Raw genomic sequence first — 17,672 nt, forward strand, 5'->3', positions numbered from 1 at the left:
TAGGCCTATAATAAAAATAACAATCGCTACAAAAACAATAGGGATCCAACCTGTTGGCTTGGACCCCTAAAAAAGACGAAGACAAGGTTGATTAATTTCCACTCTTGTCTGGCCCTTGCAGATAGGCCTAATAAAGGCCTGAATCAGTCAGAATGAGTAGCCTACCATGGAAACGGCTGTAAAGTTACAAACAACTGTTAGTGGAAAGTTGGAAACGGTTTCGTAACAACATAATAATATAATGATAACCCACTATACGTAACCGAAAGGCACATTGAGACTGAATAGTATTTCAATTCAATTCAATTCAATAAAAAAAAGCTTTATTGGCATGAGAAACATTAAAGAAGTCGACATATAACACGCTCAATAGAAAATATCTATACATATCTGATATAACACTATTAAATACTCAATATATAAAAAGTAAAATGATATCCCCTAAAATGGAATGAATAGTGCCTATCTCACTTTAGAACAGTCCCAAACAACAGGACATAGCTCACCCCTTTAAGACACGCACACGCCCCTTTAACGACGTCACTCCGCGGGCTGGTATCTGGCCGCTGTGTGGTATGTGTGTGTATGTGGTCGGGTTGTGGTTGTGTATCAGTTCGGGCCGTGTTGATAACGCCACGCTTTCAACGAATTTCACGCAGAGAGATGGGAAATTAAGAAGACATGGCTCTATATCAAATCGTGCTCACGTTGGTCGTCCTGTTGGCGCTGGTGGCTGGCGGCAGTGGTGAGTTTAACGAACATATCCCCCGGTTTGTGCCCCGTGTGTTGAGGAAAGACGGCGTTCCTGGAGCGGCTCCTATTGTCGCTCCTCATCATGGCGCTTTGTGTGTTGGGATTTGGCTGACCTTATTGAGCTAGCCTCTACCCTTTATCGCCGTCTTTTGCGTTGACCACTCGTAAGCCGTTAGGTTCGGCACCGATATCGTTACATGAGTGTGTTGATAGCGACACGTTAAGTCATGTTGGTGAGCGGTAGCCTCACGGAGCGGCCGAACAACGACAAGGCAGCTTTGTTTATTCCGGGGAGCTGTGGACCGAGTGGTGCTGTTGGCACTCCTCAACGAGCGGTATAAAGGCGGAAGATAAACCCTGGAGCCTGTGTTGCTATATGTGTGGGTTACAAGGCTAGATCAATGTATTAAAATACTACTAATCTGAGTCTATTCTAGTCTAATCGGGAACGGGCGACCGAAACGTCCCAGACCGTGTGTGTTGGTGGGGGGATTGACTCCACGGGCGGCTTTGTTGTGCTAGATATTATCATGATATAAGCACGTTATTTTCAATGCTATTTATTAACAATGTTATTTTAACACTAACCTGTAAGCATGTTGTCTATGTCTTGTACGATAAACCAAGAAGTCGCGCACTGCACTTGCCTTGGTCATTCGTTTGTCAGAATATTGGCCATCAATTGAATCCTGAATATAAATGGAACACGTTTTAAGTTTGGTTATATTTTTAAAGATCTTCTCAAATGTGTATATGGAGTTAAAATAATTGAAGCCCGTTTTTTGTGTGCATTTTAATTTGTAAAAAGTATGTTTAGTGGGCCCCCAGCGTTGTGTGAATGGTCTCATAGGGCGACAACAGCCGTCCATTCAGGCTGCCCAGACTGAAGTCAGGGGTGAAGTCTGGCTCCTTTGTGATGGAAAGTGGGGTTTTACATGCACTGGTTATTTGGCTGTCACGGCCTCAATCTTTCATGACTGCCTTGAGCAGCTGACTCCCGGTTCCAGGCATAATGAACAAATTCATGTGGCTCCCAGAAACAGTGGTATTAGCTATGTGCTGTTCTTTAATGCTATCTGTTATTAGGGTCCCAATCAGTGATTTTATTTAATAGTTTTAGTTGCAGAACATTGTTTATTGGAGTCCCTTGGCTGGTACTCTTTTCGCTCTTTTAGTATTCTTTACAATTTACTAACTACTGTCCCTTTGCAACTTCACACAAAAACAACAAAGGCGAGTGTATGCTGATTATCCTGCATGCGTCCCTCTCTATTACCCTGTGTGTTGTATTGTAAATGGTGAGTCATCCTCCTTCCAAGAACCAGTGAGATTTTGCCCTCCCCCACTGAGTTGAGATAATGTCGCTGCACTGAGGTCTGGTCAATATATCATGCAAAGGAACATAGAGGGAAGTCAATTCTGGATGGCTGTAGTAGTGCCACCTGAGTGGGCTGTTTGAATGGCCTGGTTAGTTTAACGCAACACTGAAGTGTGAGGAAATGTGGGAGGACCTGTGCTCTCCACAGACTTTGTGCAGCTGGACAAGCCTGTTGTATAAGGGGCGTCTGTCTGGAGCCACTGTTTCACACCACATAATGGATTATTGCATGACTGAAACCAGACCAACCAAAAAGTAGCTGTGCTGCTAATGCAGAACACCGGCTATGGAGGGGGATCCACAGGAAGGCAGGAATGGGATGTATCTGTCAGCATGTGCGCTTAGCAACATGGAACAGAAGTTGTTGGGAGCCTGTATGGATCCAACACAACTGCAATACGATCTGGCCACTGAACTGTAGATTGCCTTAAGGCAGGGCGCGTCTTTCTCTCCCAGCTTTTCTTTTAGTCTCACCTACAACAATGGAACTTGGTCTTAGATTATATTCAGTTGGAGTACACTCCAGGTTTGCTCACTCTCAGACCCCCCAGGGCTGTAAAGGATAAATTCAGGACAATCGCTTTCCTCGCCATACAAAGTCCTCGGATGTGCAGGGTTCAAACGATGCGATCATATTAGCGCTTGTGCTTGTTGTGTTAAGTCGTTCAAAACACTGTCACCCCGCCCTCCAGGTTTGGGTCATTCCCCGAGGTATGTCTGCAGGTTATAGATGATAGGCCCTGGTTGTTGGACTGTTACCTGACCGGTACAGCGGTTTTCTGGCACAGTGGATGTGATGAAATGTAAATAGTTGTAATAATCTTTTTTTGGGCAGGCACATACTGGTCTTGGTTAGATTCTCAAGAAATATTATGGAATGATCTGGGAACTTAATGGTTCAGTTTTGTTTTAGTATTTACTAACAGACCTGCAGGAAGGGAGAATTTTCTTTATACGGTATTCTTCTCTGTACGTCGAGCAATTGTTTATTTTCTTCCTGATGTGTAACTATCAAACAGCCCCGACGTTCAGAGTCCCAGATATTGCTATACTATCTAACTAGCCTATTTCCCCAATCCACCTTTGGGGGGCATTTATGTGTGTCTTAGTGTATCCCGGTTCATTATTATCCCAGGTTGCTCTTCTGTAAAGTATGTTGGGCCCCGACACTGACTTTATCAGCCAAAATGTTGGAGTTCTAATATTGCGTCATTTTATTATGCCTTATCTCCAAACGAAGTAAAGTAATAAAAAAATGCAAAAGTTCCCAAGCTTAGCGAGACAAATGGGCCAAACCAACCAAGCGTCACAAAATTGTTGCCAGTTGGTCGGGCAGCTGTTGCCATCAATCGTCATGTAGACCAAGATTGTAAAACAGACATTCAGTCAGGACCGAAACCAACTTTATTTGCTCTCTTATTATAGTATAAAAAATTAACATAATATAAACTAAAGGCTTGTACACCCCACCTGCATCACAGTGTTTTGTGGTAACGCTGCGTTTGCCCCGTACAGCTGCATGTCGAACCAGTGGGTTGCGTTTTGGGTGAGGCATGCATTGGATGTATGCATCAAATCTACTCCGTAGACCTGGCGGGAAGTATCCAAATATCCAATGCTAGCTAGTAATTTGATTGAATAGTATCAGATTGTGAGCTCTGAATTTGATTTTAAATGGTATAAAAAAATATATATATATATTTAAAAGAAAATAATGTCCAATCATCGTGGTCTAAACCCTAGTGACGGCCTATATCCCGCCTATGTTTCAATTTTGGAGGGAATTAATTGTAAGTGAAAAAGACTAGATATGACTCGTTATCACATCTTTCAACAATGAGACAAACGCTGAGAAGTGTGCTCTGCTGGATGTGGAGGACAGATCCATGTGGCTCCAGCCGTATCTGACTGCACGTAAACAGCCTGAAGAGGGACCGTTGGCGGTGTGCAGAGGAGTTTCCCTATTGTTTTAAAAGAATCAATTGTTCCGCTCCCTGGGTGTAGTGACGTAGGCCATGTTCGGGTAATGACGTAGGCTGCGTTTGAGTAGTGACGTAGGTCGCGTTCGGGTAGTGACGTAGGTCGCGTTTGAGTAGTGACGTAGGCTGCGTTCGGGTAGTGACGTAGGCTGCATTCGGGTAGTGACGTAGGTCGCGTTTGAGTAGTGACGTAGGTCGCGTTCGGGTAGTGACGTAGGCTGCATTCGGGTAGTGACGTAGGCTGCGTTCGGGTAGTGACGTAGGCTGCGTTCGGGTAGTGACGTAGGTCGCGTTCGGGTAGTGACGTAGGCTGCGTTCGGGTAGTGACGTAGGTCGCGTTCGGGTAGTGACGTAGGCTGCGTTCGGGTAGTGACGTAGGTCGCGTTCGGGTAGTGACGTAGGCTGCGTTCGGGTAGTGACGTAGGTCGCGTTCGGGTAGTGACGTAGGCTGCGTTCGGGTAGTGACGTAGGTCGCGTTCGGGTAGTGACGTAGGCTGCGTTCGGGTAGTGACGTAGGTCGCGTTCGGGTAGTGACGTAGGCTGCGTTACATTTTATACAATACAATGGACGAATGCAGGCGGTGTGTATTGCAGCATCACTGCAGTGTGTAACACTGATAACCGGTATACAAGAGTCTCGTCAGGGACCTCCGGAGGCATGGGGTCTTAATTGCTTCTCCAGACACCGTAGCCTCTGACTGACCTGGCCCTAGAACCAACTTGGTGTGTTGCCACAAGGGATTTGCCCCCCTTTACTACCGCCACGACAGTTAATCGTCGACTGCTCTTCTCCTCACCACTCGCACTCCGTGCCGTGGAGACGATGGGCGAGACAGGCAACGTGGGTTCCTTCCTTGCAAAGCAATTAACCACTAGCCTTTCTGCTGTAGAATAAATGTTGGGGGTTGTGTTCTCATAATACAGGGATTCACCTGATAACGGGCCTCCATTTTACCTGTCTCCCTGAAGGCATGTTGGATGTCGTTTTCTTTGGTTGTCGGCTTCAGGAACGTGGATTTAGTCGTGCTCTTCTTTGTGGTTCTCTGCTTGTCTGCCGTCCTTCTGCTAGGGAAATGTACTAGTAGCCCTTCCTTCTGCTTCTTTTGAAGTGATTTGAATCAGGGAACCAAGGTTATCCTGTGCACTGATTGAACTCATCTGAGGGTCTTGGTATGTGTAACTGCTGACAGATTAGCTTAACACAAGCACAGGTTGGCCTATTTGACGGAGCCTGTGCTTCTTAATCAAGGTTATACTATCCTGTCTTTTATACTGTCCCTTTTGATTGCATCATATTGAACACAATTCACACTATTTGTTGGTTCTTGCCCTAACTAGGAAGAATAACTATACAAGTCTCTAGTGGGATTGAGCTCATGAGGCCCCACACCAGACTTGGCGGCCAGCTCCTCTCCCATACCAAGGTACAACGCTGTAGTGTGTGCAGGTGCAATGGGTGAGGCCGGCTCTCACAGCAGGCTGGGGGTCAAGAGGATGAATAATACGACATCAAACGAGGAACACGTTTCATAGAGTGAACGAAGCCAGGTTTTTGGACGAAACCCTGCTTGGGGGTCCAAGGCCGGTGTGCAGCCATAGCTAGCACCAGTCGGTGCGCTGGCAGGCGGTACATGCGTGGGAGCAGACAGGATACGCTGCAGCCTAGAGGGAGGTGGTTTTCCAGAGATAGCCGGTGCTGTCGAGCCCCAGAGGCCTCACTTCAGAATCAGATCAGTAATCTGACCCTGAGATGCAGACAAAGGTAATGACTCCTCCTTCTCCACCATTGATTAGGGCAGAGCATTACGCTGTGTGTGTTTGTGTGGTTGTAGTGTGCACTCACACAAAACATGTGTGTATGTGCGTGCGCGCTGCACTCACACTGTCTGGTGGCGTCTGCTTGTCTTGATCAGCTCTCAGTCTGGTATCTGAATGGATCTAATTTCAGCCTGTGCATTTTGGTAATGGCCGCGGTGCTCTGCACGCATGCAGTCGGCCGTCTCTCTGTCTGCGCCCCCAGATCCCCCCCCCCCCCCCCCCCTCCGGCCCTGGACAAATGGTCTTCAACTATTTTCCACTGACTTCACCTCCTTATCTCGCTGGGAGGGCGAGCTCTGTTGTGACAGGGTTATTGAGTCGGTCTGCTTTCTATTGAGTAGGTCTGGCTGTGTAATAGGGTTACTACTATCAAGGGGATTGAGTAGGTCTGTTTTGTGACAGGGTTACTACTATCAAGGGGATTGAGTAGGTCTGTTTTGTGACAGGGTTACTACTATGAAGGGGATTGAGTAGGTCTGTTTTGTGACGGGGTTACTACTAGGAAGGGGATTGAGTAGGTCTGTTTTGTGACAGGGTTACTACTATGAAGGGGATTGAGTAGGTCTGTTTTGTGACAGGGTTACTACTATGAAGGGGATTGAGTAGGTCTGTTTTGTGACAGGGTTACTACTAGGAAGGGGATTGAGTGGGTCTGTTTTGTGACAGGGTTACTACTATGAAGGGGATTGAGTAGGTCTGTTTTGTGACAGGGTTACTACTAGGAAGGGGATTGAGTGGGTCTGTTTTGTGACAGGGTTACTACTAGGAATTACTTTCAGTAGGTCTGACTGTCATCCTGTCACAAACTGTGGTTCGACTTTAAATCCACATTTTCCCCTCACAGATTCCCACTGTTCCTCTTTTTCTGGTCCCTTATTCAAGCGTCTGTGTTTTATTAATCCAAACTATGTCGGGCCGTTTCCTGCCTGAACACGAACGGAATGAGAGGAACTTTACACCAGCCACTCTTTAACGACTCCCCTTTCGCTCCGAGTCCTAGAACACCCCCCCCCCCCCCCCCCCCCCTATCCCTTTGTCTTGTTCCCCTCCTCTCTGTCAAAGTCTAGACCGAGCTTTAATGACCTTCGCAGCTGGTCAGTCAGACCCCCCCTCTCGCAGCCTGGGGCTTTTAAAGCTCACATTAATGTCACCCCTCCCCCAGACCGATCCACGGCCTCATTCTCCCGCCCACTCCGGGGCACCCCCTCCCCCCTCTGACACCCCTTCTGCTGTCTGGCCCTGACCACCACCGCCAGAAGTCTCCAGTAGTATTTTACTGTTGCCCCCATATCCTGAGAGTGGAACCCCTGGGCTCCCCCCCCCCCCCCTCCTCTTCCACCTCTTCTCTATTCTTTGTTCAGGAACCCAGACTAGTCCAAAGCTCATGTCGTCCTAATCTCAACACAAAGGCCCTCTGTAAAACCACAGTGACCTCATGCTGCCTCACATCAGGGTCCTCATGCTGCCTCAGATCAGGGACCTCCCCACTGCCTCAGATCAGGGACCTCCCCACTGCCTCAGATCAGGGACCTCCCCCCTGCCTCAGATCAGGGACCTCCCCCCTGCCTCAGATCAGGGACCTCCACCCTGCCTCAGATCAGGGACCTCCACCCTGCCTCAGATCAGGGACCTCCACCCTGCCTCAGATCAGGGACCTCCACCCTGCCTCAGATCCCTGTGGGTTGAGGCTACCTATGTATGCACGTATGTATTTGATTAGTTTTTGCCCTAATCCACAAGCAAGATTATACTTTTGTGCAGTCTTGCTTGTGAGAAAGCACCAGGTTTTGGACTGGCTTCTAATTTCTTCTCTGCACTCAACCAGATTTGCCACAATCCAAACTATTGGTAGACCACAAACCATGGGCTAGTCTTGAGGAGAAGGTGTTTTTAGTGAAGTTGTCACACACACACAGACACGACACGCACATTGATTCTGATGTAACAAACTATTACGATTCTGCTACTCATGCATACCTTTTTTCATTGCATTGCTTGACACTAGGAAAAATGTTTGAGCCAGAGTATGCCGTTTTTGACACAGATCTCAGTGCAAGGGCTAGTAGGTTTAAAACTATTATCGAACTGCGAGTCTTCAGTCTTCAAATCCTGTCTCCGAGATCACTAGACAATCTTTACGGACACCAGTCATCGTTGGTTGGTTCAGCTCCCCTGCTGATTGGACGGATGTGGTCCTGCCTGTTGATTGGTCCACAGCAATTGTTTTTCCCTAAATGATCGGCCTTCCTCACCTTATCCGTAATCTGCAGGAAATTCCAACTGCATGCAACCATAGGAGCAGGGTTTTGCGTTTGCCACAATCAGTGGCTAAGAACCTACCCCTCAGCTCCTGGGAACACTCGCACGTCAAGGCAGACGGGCAGTCTCACCACACGTTGGTGAACAACAAACTCAATTAACGGCAAGAGTTCTAGACGGGCAGGCCGAAACACGCAGCAATGTGCATGTGTGGGATCCACCCTGAATGACGGCAGGGCTGTGCATGTTGAACTCTGGGATGTTGCATTCAGATGGCGCAATAATCCATGCATCGGTCCACCCACCATCGGTCAATTTTGTGCCAAGCGACTTTCGGTAAGACCCGGTGGAGGGGGGCCAGCGCTGTGATAGGAAAGATCCTGGCTGCCGTGTGTGTTTGTGGGGGTGAGGCAGCCTGTGAGCAGCTCATTCACAGAGAATCTGGAGGGGGGAGGAATGACTTCATTTAGTCGCAAACCACAGCCACAACATCCACATGACTAGGGCCGTCTTCCCACACACGTTTTTGGTCTAACCACCACTAGCAGACGGAGATATTTGTTGGCACTGAGAGCAGGCTGGACGCGATGGGGAGTCCTGGGTCTCCTGGGGTCTTGGTTGGTCCCCTCCGTTCCCTTCACTTCGAGGACCATCGCTCTATCATTCATTCAAAATGAAATATTTCATTATTGTGTATCAATATAATTTAAACGTCCTGATGTGTCAGTCCGTTCATCATAATCAGGTCAAAAACACGGCCATCAGCCAAGCTCTGCATGTGGTGGCCGAGTCAAGAGTCTTTTGTTCTGACCTTCCTCTAAATGAGAAGCATATGCGCTGTGACTCAAGCTCCTTATTTCACTTCTAATCAAATCAGCTCGCAGCGCCTCGCTGCCTGAGTCGCCGCGCAGCCCTGACCCTGGGTGGTGGTGGAGGGGCCAGTGGCGGGCCTCTCAGCCCTGACCCTGGGTGGTGGTGGAGGGGCCAGTGGCGGGCCTCTCAGCCCATGGTGGACTACTGGGGCTTGTTTTAAAGGGCGGCTTCATTCCATGGCTTCACCTTTTTAATAGGGCCCCTGTGTGTGAGGCATGGATTTGAATGCACTACCCCCCCCCCCTTCCACACGCAAGCACACGTTGTTTGGTTTAACAGTAGGTGCTTTTTCTCAGAGGAACTGGAAACGTGTTTGGCCAGAATCCACATGAACGGAGTCATACCTTTTCCGATCAGAATTTTTTTTTGTTGGATTACACAACATTCCGGTGACACGTCTGATAAAGGGCTGTTTGTTCTTTAAACACATTTGAACTGCAGACCTCAAAGACGGGTTGAGTTGTTACGTCTGTTTGTTGTGTCAGGTCTGTATTCCACAACTTGTTTTTTATGTGGTGTCCGTTCCTATTAGTGGTGGGGGGAAAATCGATTCTGTTCAGTATCGTGATATTTTGCGGACACAATTATTATATCGGCATGTAGCGCAAAGTATTGCAATATGTTTTTTTGCAAATATTCCAAAATTCACAGATGAAATTTAACATTTTGGTTGATGACCTTACAGCCAACAGGACTGGACTCTAGCAGTACACATTTTTGTTATTTTCCTCAATTTGATTGAGGCTCTAAATTAATCCTATTTATGTAATTATTCTCAGGTTAATATTACTATTTTATGTCTGCTTTATGTTACTCTATTGTATTTAGATAAATGTAAGTTATGTGCTGGGAACTCAGCATTCATGTGAGCGGTCTCCTATTCAGAGATTATTACTAAGGTCCTGTGTCCTGAAGGATCAAGGACAACGTTTTTGCACTACCCTCCTAAGTTTTTGCACTTTTGCACTCCCATTTGAAGTGGGTTGAGCAGTCTTATTTTCTTCATTTATTTATGATGCCTTTGAATAATATGGGGGTCATGAATCACAATATATTGCAGAATTTAATCGCAATATGTTTAGGATCTCAATGATCCCTCTCATGCAGACTCTTTCTCTTGATGCTGAAGTGTTGTTAACTGGTGTAGATTTGAGTTAAAAATTGCTTGTTGATTACGAGGTGGAGGAGAAATTCCACTGTCAATTATTTTGCAACAATGTTTACCTCTGGTGCAAACCCTGTGGTCAATCCAATGAGGTATTTTCTTTATGTACAAGGATTTGTTTCTCATAAATGATATGGGAGGAGCAGTTTGTCGATACTTTGTCGATTTTTTTTTTACAGTAGTTCAGTAGTTCCCAGCTTAATTCAACATTATGTGAGGTAAAGTGAGCACATTTATGGCTGATTTTTATCCATGAACCATCAAAGAATCCGTGGCACAAAATCGGGCTAATGATCCTGTATGGTCTACCCAGCATTAGCGTGCAGATTTTTAGCGCTGTGCTGGAGGTAATAGTGGGACACTATTGGTTATTGGTGGTTAGGCATTATCATTCACAAACAGTTGATTAACCATAGTTGATAAAGAGATCTACTGCACTGGGGATGTGGCCCGGGCCATCGCGCTCCCCCCCCCCCCCCCCCCCACCCCACTCCCCTGGTTGGGTTTCTGTCCTGGTGGACCGCTCTCTCCCCACCCAGTGTGTTTGGGTTCATCTGCAGTGGTAGATCTGATTTCAGGGCCGCCAGGGGCCGTCTGGCTGCTGCGTAATGCTGTCTCTCTCTCTCGGCACGCCACCCCGACACACGCCACTATAAGGAGGCTACAGCAATGTGTTCATTCTGGCTGCAGTCGGCCCCCTGCTGGACAAGTCATGTTAAAAATAATTTCAATCACCCCTCACCCCTTTTAATGTTTTTTATTGTTTTCTCTTATTAAATTGACCCGTTGCTTTACCTGGGTGATTTTAATTAACGGAGGACTAAAAAGAGGAGAGGTCTAGTTACTTTTTTTTGTTGTTTCTGTAAATGAGCCTTCTTTTCTAATCAACATTCTCTCCTTTTCCCTCTCTCTCTTTATCTCGCCCAGCCCTTCAATGTAACTGCACCAACTGTGAGAGAACGGGCTTTGAGTGCGAGACGGACGGGGCCTGCATGGCCTCCACCTTCATCAGCCAGGGGAAGGAGGAGCATGTGCGCATCTGCATCGCCCGGGAGCACCTGGTGCCCCCGGGACAGCCCTTCTACTGCCTGAGCGCCGAGGGGCTGCTGAACACACACTGCTGCTACGAGGACTACTGCAACAGCGTGGATCTCAAGGCTCCTGGTGAGTTCCCCCCCCCCCCGTCGTACGGACCGGCCTCTCTGCACCACTTCACTGCGGTCAACCTGCTTCTCTCTGAACTCCTCTGGCTTCACGCTGTACTTGTAGCCTCCTATTGGCCTTTCACACAACGGCTCCAGAAAATCCGGTCCCGAGCTGATCGGGAGTTGCCTTTTTCACACATGCACACAAGCGGAGCTAAACCGCATCGGACGTGTTCACACATACTAGAGGTCCTCTGTGTAGGCGAGGTGTGGCTCCTGGGTAGAGCATGTAGGAGGTGGGACGACGTGATGCTAAAGTATGCAGCGGAAGTCTGTGTTTTGTTTACGCACGGTCGAGGGGCGGCTGAGGCTACCAACTCTGTACTGCACTCTTTTTGCAGAGATATCGATGCCGCATTTTTTAAGATATATCCACAATATGAAAAGCAGAAAGAGGTTGGAATGCAATTACAGGAGAGAAGACAAATGCACAAAGCTGCGTACGCCCAGCGTACTTCTACTCCTGTAGAGACGTCAGCCACACGTCGATAACACGTCAGCAACACGCCCATTGGCTCGATGCGAAGTATCTGGCTCTCCGATCCTCCGGACCGTACACCAGGGGTCTGGCCGGCTACACTCTGAAGGGGCGCATTCTGACATTTGCGTTCACACTAACGACCCCACCTATTAACCGGAGAACGCCCGACTTAAGGTGCATGTGTGAAAGGCCTTCTAGGACATCGCTCTGAATCCCATGGGGTCATCTTCACTCTGAACTACACAGTCATTTAGAAGACTTTTATCCAAAGTTTCTTTGGATAAAAGTCTGACAATTATTTTGTCTCAGTATAGAATATTAAAATAACATTTCAAATCTGTCTCTCTCTCCCTCTCCCTCTCCCTCACCCTCTGCCTCTCCCTCTCTCTCTGTCTCTGTCTCTCTGTTCCCGCCCTCAGTCCCCAGGAAAGGGGACGGCTGGTCGGGGACCTGGGGCCCCGTGGAGCTGGTGGCGGTGATCGCGGGGCCGGTGTTCCTGATGTGCGTGGTGCTGATGGGGGGCGTGTTCCTGTTCCAGTACCACCAGCGGGCCTACAGCCACCGGCAGCGTCTGGACGTGGAGGACCCGTCCTGTGACCACCTCTACCTGGCCAAGGACAAGACGCTGCAGGACCTCATCTACGACATGTCCACCTCCGGCTCCGGCTCCGGTCAGTGGCTCCTCATTAATAACATTTATATTTCCTATTAAGAATTGATTATTCGTACTGTGAATAATGTCGAGGTCTGATTATTTTATTTATTTGGGGATATGAATGTTTGTATATAATAATAAATTTTATTGTCGTAACAGAATAACAAGCCAGAAATTATAAATAACACTGGCCTCAGTATTGTAATATTCCTGAAAAACTCACAGTAACCCTTGATGGTGTGTGCGTGTGCTGCCCCCTGCAGGCCTGCCGTTGTTTGTGCAGCGCACGGTCGCACGGACCATCGTGCTCCAGGAGATCATCGGGAAGGGCCGCTTCGGCGAGGTGTGGCGGGGGAAGTGGCGGGGCGGCGACGTGGCGGTGAAGATCTTCTCGTCGCGGGAGGAGCGCTCGTGGTTCCGCGAGGCGGAGATCTACCAGACCATCATGCTGCGCCACGACAACATCCTGGGCTTCATCGCCGCCGACAACAAAGGTCAGAGGGGGACTGTTATGAATTAAAAATCAAGAGGTCACGGATCAGGCACGCATGTACAAAGGGTGAACACTCCCTTGTTCCCATGTGGAATTCTTTATTTGGGTATAGCTAAAAGCTAAGATAAGGCTCCAATGTGTATTAGCACGTGTCACCCTATTGCCTATTCTCATTGTTCCGTCTACTCTCTGTCAGACAACGGCACTTGGACCCAGCTGTGGCTGGTCTCGGACTACCACGAGCACGGATCCCTGTTCGACTACCTGAACCACTACTCGGTAACCATCGAGGGCATGATCAAGCTGGCCCTGTCGGCGGCCAGCGGCCTGGCCCACCTGCACATGGAGATCCTGGGCACGCAAGGTGAGCTCCGTCAGCAGGGAGCCTTTCATACAGTGGCTGAGTACTGGGGGGGTAGAGCGGGGGGGGGCTTTTGGTGCCAGGCTTATTTGCGGTGTTTCTCTGTGGTGATGTCGGTGGTTTTTTTGGGTCTGCAGGCAAACCTGGCATCGCTCACCGAGACCTCAAGTCCAAAAACATCCTGGTGAAGAAGAACGGCATGTGTGCCATCGCTGACCTGGGCCTGGCCGTGCGCCACGAGTCCATCACCGACACCATCGACATCGCGCCCAACCAGCGCGTGGGCACCAAGAGGTACGCATCGCCAGTCTCCACTTCCGGGGTCCCCTTGACGACCGCCACGCCGGAACACCCAGACCTGACCCCGTGTCCGTCTCGTTCTCAGGTACATGGCTCCCGAGGTGCTGGACGAGACCATCAACATGAAACACTTTGACTCCTTCAAGTGCGCCGACATCTACGCCCTGGGCCTGGTGTACTGGGAGGTCGCCCGGCGCTGCAACACCGGAGGTAAGGCAGTGGAGCGCAGCTCTCCGTGGTGTGTGTGTGTGTGTGTGTGTGTGTGTGTGTGTGTGTGTGTGTGTGTGTGTGTGTGTGTGTGTGTGTGTGTGTGTGTGTGTGTGTGTGTGTGTGTGTGTGTGTGTGTGTGTGTGTGTGTGTGTGTGTGTGTGTGTGTGTGGAGGCCACAGGGCGGCATGTAGCTCCGGATGTGGCTCCGGAGGGAGGTCGGGTTTGCTGGGAAACGGAAGGTTGCTGGTTTGATCCCCGGCTCCTCCTCGCCGAGTGTCAAGGGGTCTCTGAGCAAGACGCCTCACCCTGACGGCTCCTGACGAGCTGGACGTCGCCATGCGTGGCTGACACCGCCGTCGGTGTGTGAACGAGTGAATGAATGGGTGAATGTTAGGCTCTACCTAAAAGCACATTGAGTGGCGACTGCTTCGTAAAAGCGCTGTATAAATGCAGTCCATTTACAATGTACACGCGAACACAGAGCGTTACACCGACGGCAGACAGGACTAATGCGCTCTGGTGCTCACAGGGATCCATGAGGAGTACCAGCTGCCCTACTTTGACCTGGTGCCGTCAGACCCGTCCATAGAGGAGATGAGAAAGGTGGTGTGTGACCAGAGGCTGAGGCCCAACGTACCCAACTGGTGGCAGAGCTACGAGGTGAGTCCCCCGCACGATGCAGACGCAGAGCGTACAGCCGCTGAACACCAGCGCCGCACCATTATATGAGACGTGACGGAAAGGAACTTGATATCATAAATCTCTGCTATAGTCTGGGTTTTGTTAAGATGGTTTTCCTAAAATAAGCGACTATCTAAGACTGTTGACATCAAGCCGGCTTTTAAACAGGATTTAGATTGGGTTAAGTTATTTTATTCTCATCATTATTTGAAAAAAAAAAAAAAAGTTTTTCACATTTTCTTAAATGTTCAACAGAGCGCAGATCCCACGCACTGTATTTAACGTGTGTGTGTGTGTGTGTGTGTTTGTCCACCAGTCGCTGCGTGTGATGGGTAAGATCATGCGTGAGTGCTGGTACGCCAACGGTGCAGCGCGGCTGACTGCGCTGCGCATCAAGAAGACACTGTCGCAGCTCAGCGTGGACGAGGACGTCAAGATGTGAGGCGGCCGGGGCGCGCGCGGCGAGGGACGACACATGCAACGGAGTGACGCACGGAACAAAGAACACTATGAGACGGACTGCAGCCGGAGAACAGCCCTGCCAGTTTTAAAACGCCAACACACTCCCAAGTTGTGACAAAGGCCTACCTCACCTTTTTTAGCCAAAACTACTGACAACCTCCCCCCACCTTCGTCCCTCCTCCTGTTCTCCCAACCCTCTTCTTCAGCTTTTTCTATTTTGAGATTTTTCTGTCACCTCCCCTCCTTCATTATCTCCATAGGCCCCGGCACCAAAACATTATAACTGTTAATAGCATCGCTCCCACCCTCTTCCTCCTTGTCCTACTATACCCTCCTCTACCTCCTCCCCTCCCAAAAGCAGGCCATGCTACTATACCCTCCTCTTCCTCCTCCCCTCCCCATAGCAGGCCATGCTACTATACCCTCCTCTTCTTCCTCCCATCCCCATAACAGTCCATGCTACTATACCTTCCTCTTCCTCCTCCCCTCCCCATAGCAGGCCATGCTACTATACCCTCCTCTTCTTCCTCCCATCCCCATAACAGTCCATGCTACTATAGCTTCCTCTTCCTCCTCCCCTCCCCATAGCAGGCCATGCTACTATACCCTGCCCTTTCCTCATTCACCCCCCAAAACTGGACATGCTACTGTACCCTCCTCTTCCTCCCCGTACTGGATATGCTGCGAGACCCTCCTCTTCCTCCTCCTCCACTCCCCTTAGCAGGTTATGCTACTGGTGTACAGTGACCGGGTTGTTTTAAGTTGATTTATTTGATACCTCTCTGGACATTTGGCCCCATGGTGAACTGACTTTGTCCAGAAGACTCGGCGAATAATGACACGGGCTGATGACGCAGACGACTCCACATGACTGTTGTCACGGCAACGCTTTCAATGTAAACCTGTGTTTAGGGAGAGGCTCGAGCACTGTTTATGTCACGGTGGCCGGGGAAGGAGTGGAGCAGTCCCTCCCTTCGGGGGGGGGCCGGGCGAGATGGCACGGGTGGGAGTGGACGTGGTGGTTTAAGAATGAACAATATTAACACATGGCCCCTCCCCCTACCTCAACAGCCCGCTGACCGACGGGCGACGCGCTGCATCGTAGCTTTCAGCACCTTGTGCACAGCTGTTTCTCGCCTCATGCGTCATTCTCCCACTTTTAATGTCGCAGGGATAGCGTTTAGCGGATTGAATTTCTATTAATTTATTTGAGTTTTTTTTTTTCGTCTCATGTTGGTGAATACACTGTGATGTGCTACAAGCCAGTGTCTTGATATATAATCAACTTTGTTGTTTAGTACCAAACCCATTGTATTTAAGAAAAGGTTTATTATATTGTTTAAAGATGTTGACATGTTCATCAATGCTCGCATAATCCCATTGGTGACGGGCAATGAGATCACCCACACTGAGCAAATAAGCGTAAGCAATGGCAATGGAAAAATACTGTTGATTTCATGTTTTTGTGTGTTTAAAGACGTATTGGGTGTTTGCTTTGATTTTTATTCTTAAGACACTACTGATGGGTACATGTTAGGGGTGTGAACGATTAGAATTTTTTTTAATTATGATATGATTCTTTTAAACGGTTATGATTTACTAACCGGTTACACGTGTACTCGTGCACACCCCTGATACATGTATGATTTGTGTATATAAAACACTCCTGTTATTGCCCACAGGCACCACTGGAAGGTACTTTTATTTTGAATGTTTTTCATCTGCATGGAAATCTGCTGGATTCTTAACTCCTACCTGCTACTAGAGCAGTTTGGTACTACTGATCCTAGTTCATGTTGCTGCGTTTGTTTTTTTGTTTTTTTAAGAAGTAACTGGATGCAATTCTTTTGGGGCTCTTTTAAGAGCCCACCAAATCTGTTCCTTCATTCTCTGGAGTGGTATCTCTCGTTGACACTGGAAAATAAAGGGGCATCATATTTAATTCTGGAATTTCACCAATTGCTTATTTATTCAGAAGTAGGAACAAGTGAAATGTTGATTTAACTGTTGGACAGGGTTGGTCACAATGTTGGATGTGTACGTGTGAAATCATCTACAGCCCTAGGCTCTGTAATATTGGTCTATAGACGAAAGTATTGAAAGTATCACACTGGCAGTTGGATATCCCAGGGCTAACTCTGTTAACCTGTGCTAGAGGTTCACTTAACTCACTGTTATTTTTAACCAGTTCATTGTTCCCTTCTGCATGTGGTCGTGAACACTGCAGCCATCAATGTGATTTTTAAACCCTTATCGTGTCCATTTCCTCTGCCTTCCCGTACATACTCATTCTTCTGATAGTCGGCCAAACCTGTTGCTTGTTTGTAGGAAAATTAACGTGTAGTGCAGAGTATTGAAGGAAGACTGTCGGGGGAACCAAAATCTCAAATTTGTCTTGTCCTTTCTTTTTTTATGGGTATTTTATCAAAAGATATCCTGTCAAATATTTCCAGTGATGCAAATCTTTTCAGAATTAGTTTCAATGTGTACATAGAGGATGAACAATAAATACCTTTTTTCTTATGATGGTCATCTTTATTTGAGCATTGCAATATGTGGGTTTTGTTGTAAAGTGATCTCCTGTGTTTTTAATTCATTA

At 48.2% G+C, this 17,672-nt stretch overlaps 1 protein-coding gene across 1 annotated transcript; it reads left to right on the top strand.

The window, feature by feature from the left end:
• The first annotated feature begins 548 nt into the window (after window positions 1–548).
• On the top strand, window positions 549–17,596 carry acvr1ba (activin A receptor type 1Ba). The gene is made up of 9 exons (XM_060064606.1): window positions 549–745; window positions 11,153–11,389; window positions 12,331–12,582; window positions 12,830–13,060; window positions 13,256–13,423; window positions 13,558–13,714; window positions 13,806–13,930; window positions 14,460–14,590; window positions 14,928–17,596. The coding sequence occupies exons 1-9, from the start codon at window positions 682–684 to the stop codon at window positions 15,051–15,053; spliced, it is 1,491 nt and encodes a 496-aa protein (XP_059920589.1). The 5' UTR covers window positions 549–681; the 3' UTR covers window positions 15,054–17,596.
• Window positions 17,597–17,672: the final 76 nt, after the last annotated feature.

This window comes from Gadus macrocephalus, chromosome 1 (assembly GCF_031168955.1).
Source record: "Gadus macrocephalus chromosome 1, ASM3116895v1".
Lineage (NCBI taxonomy): Eukaryota > Metazoa > Chordata > Actinopteri > Gadiformes > Gadidae > Gadus > Gadus macrocephalus.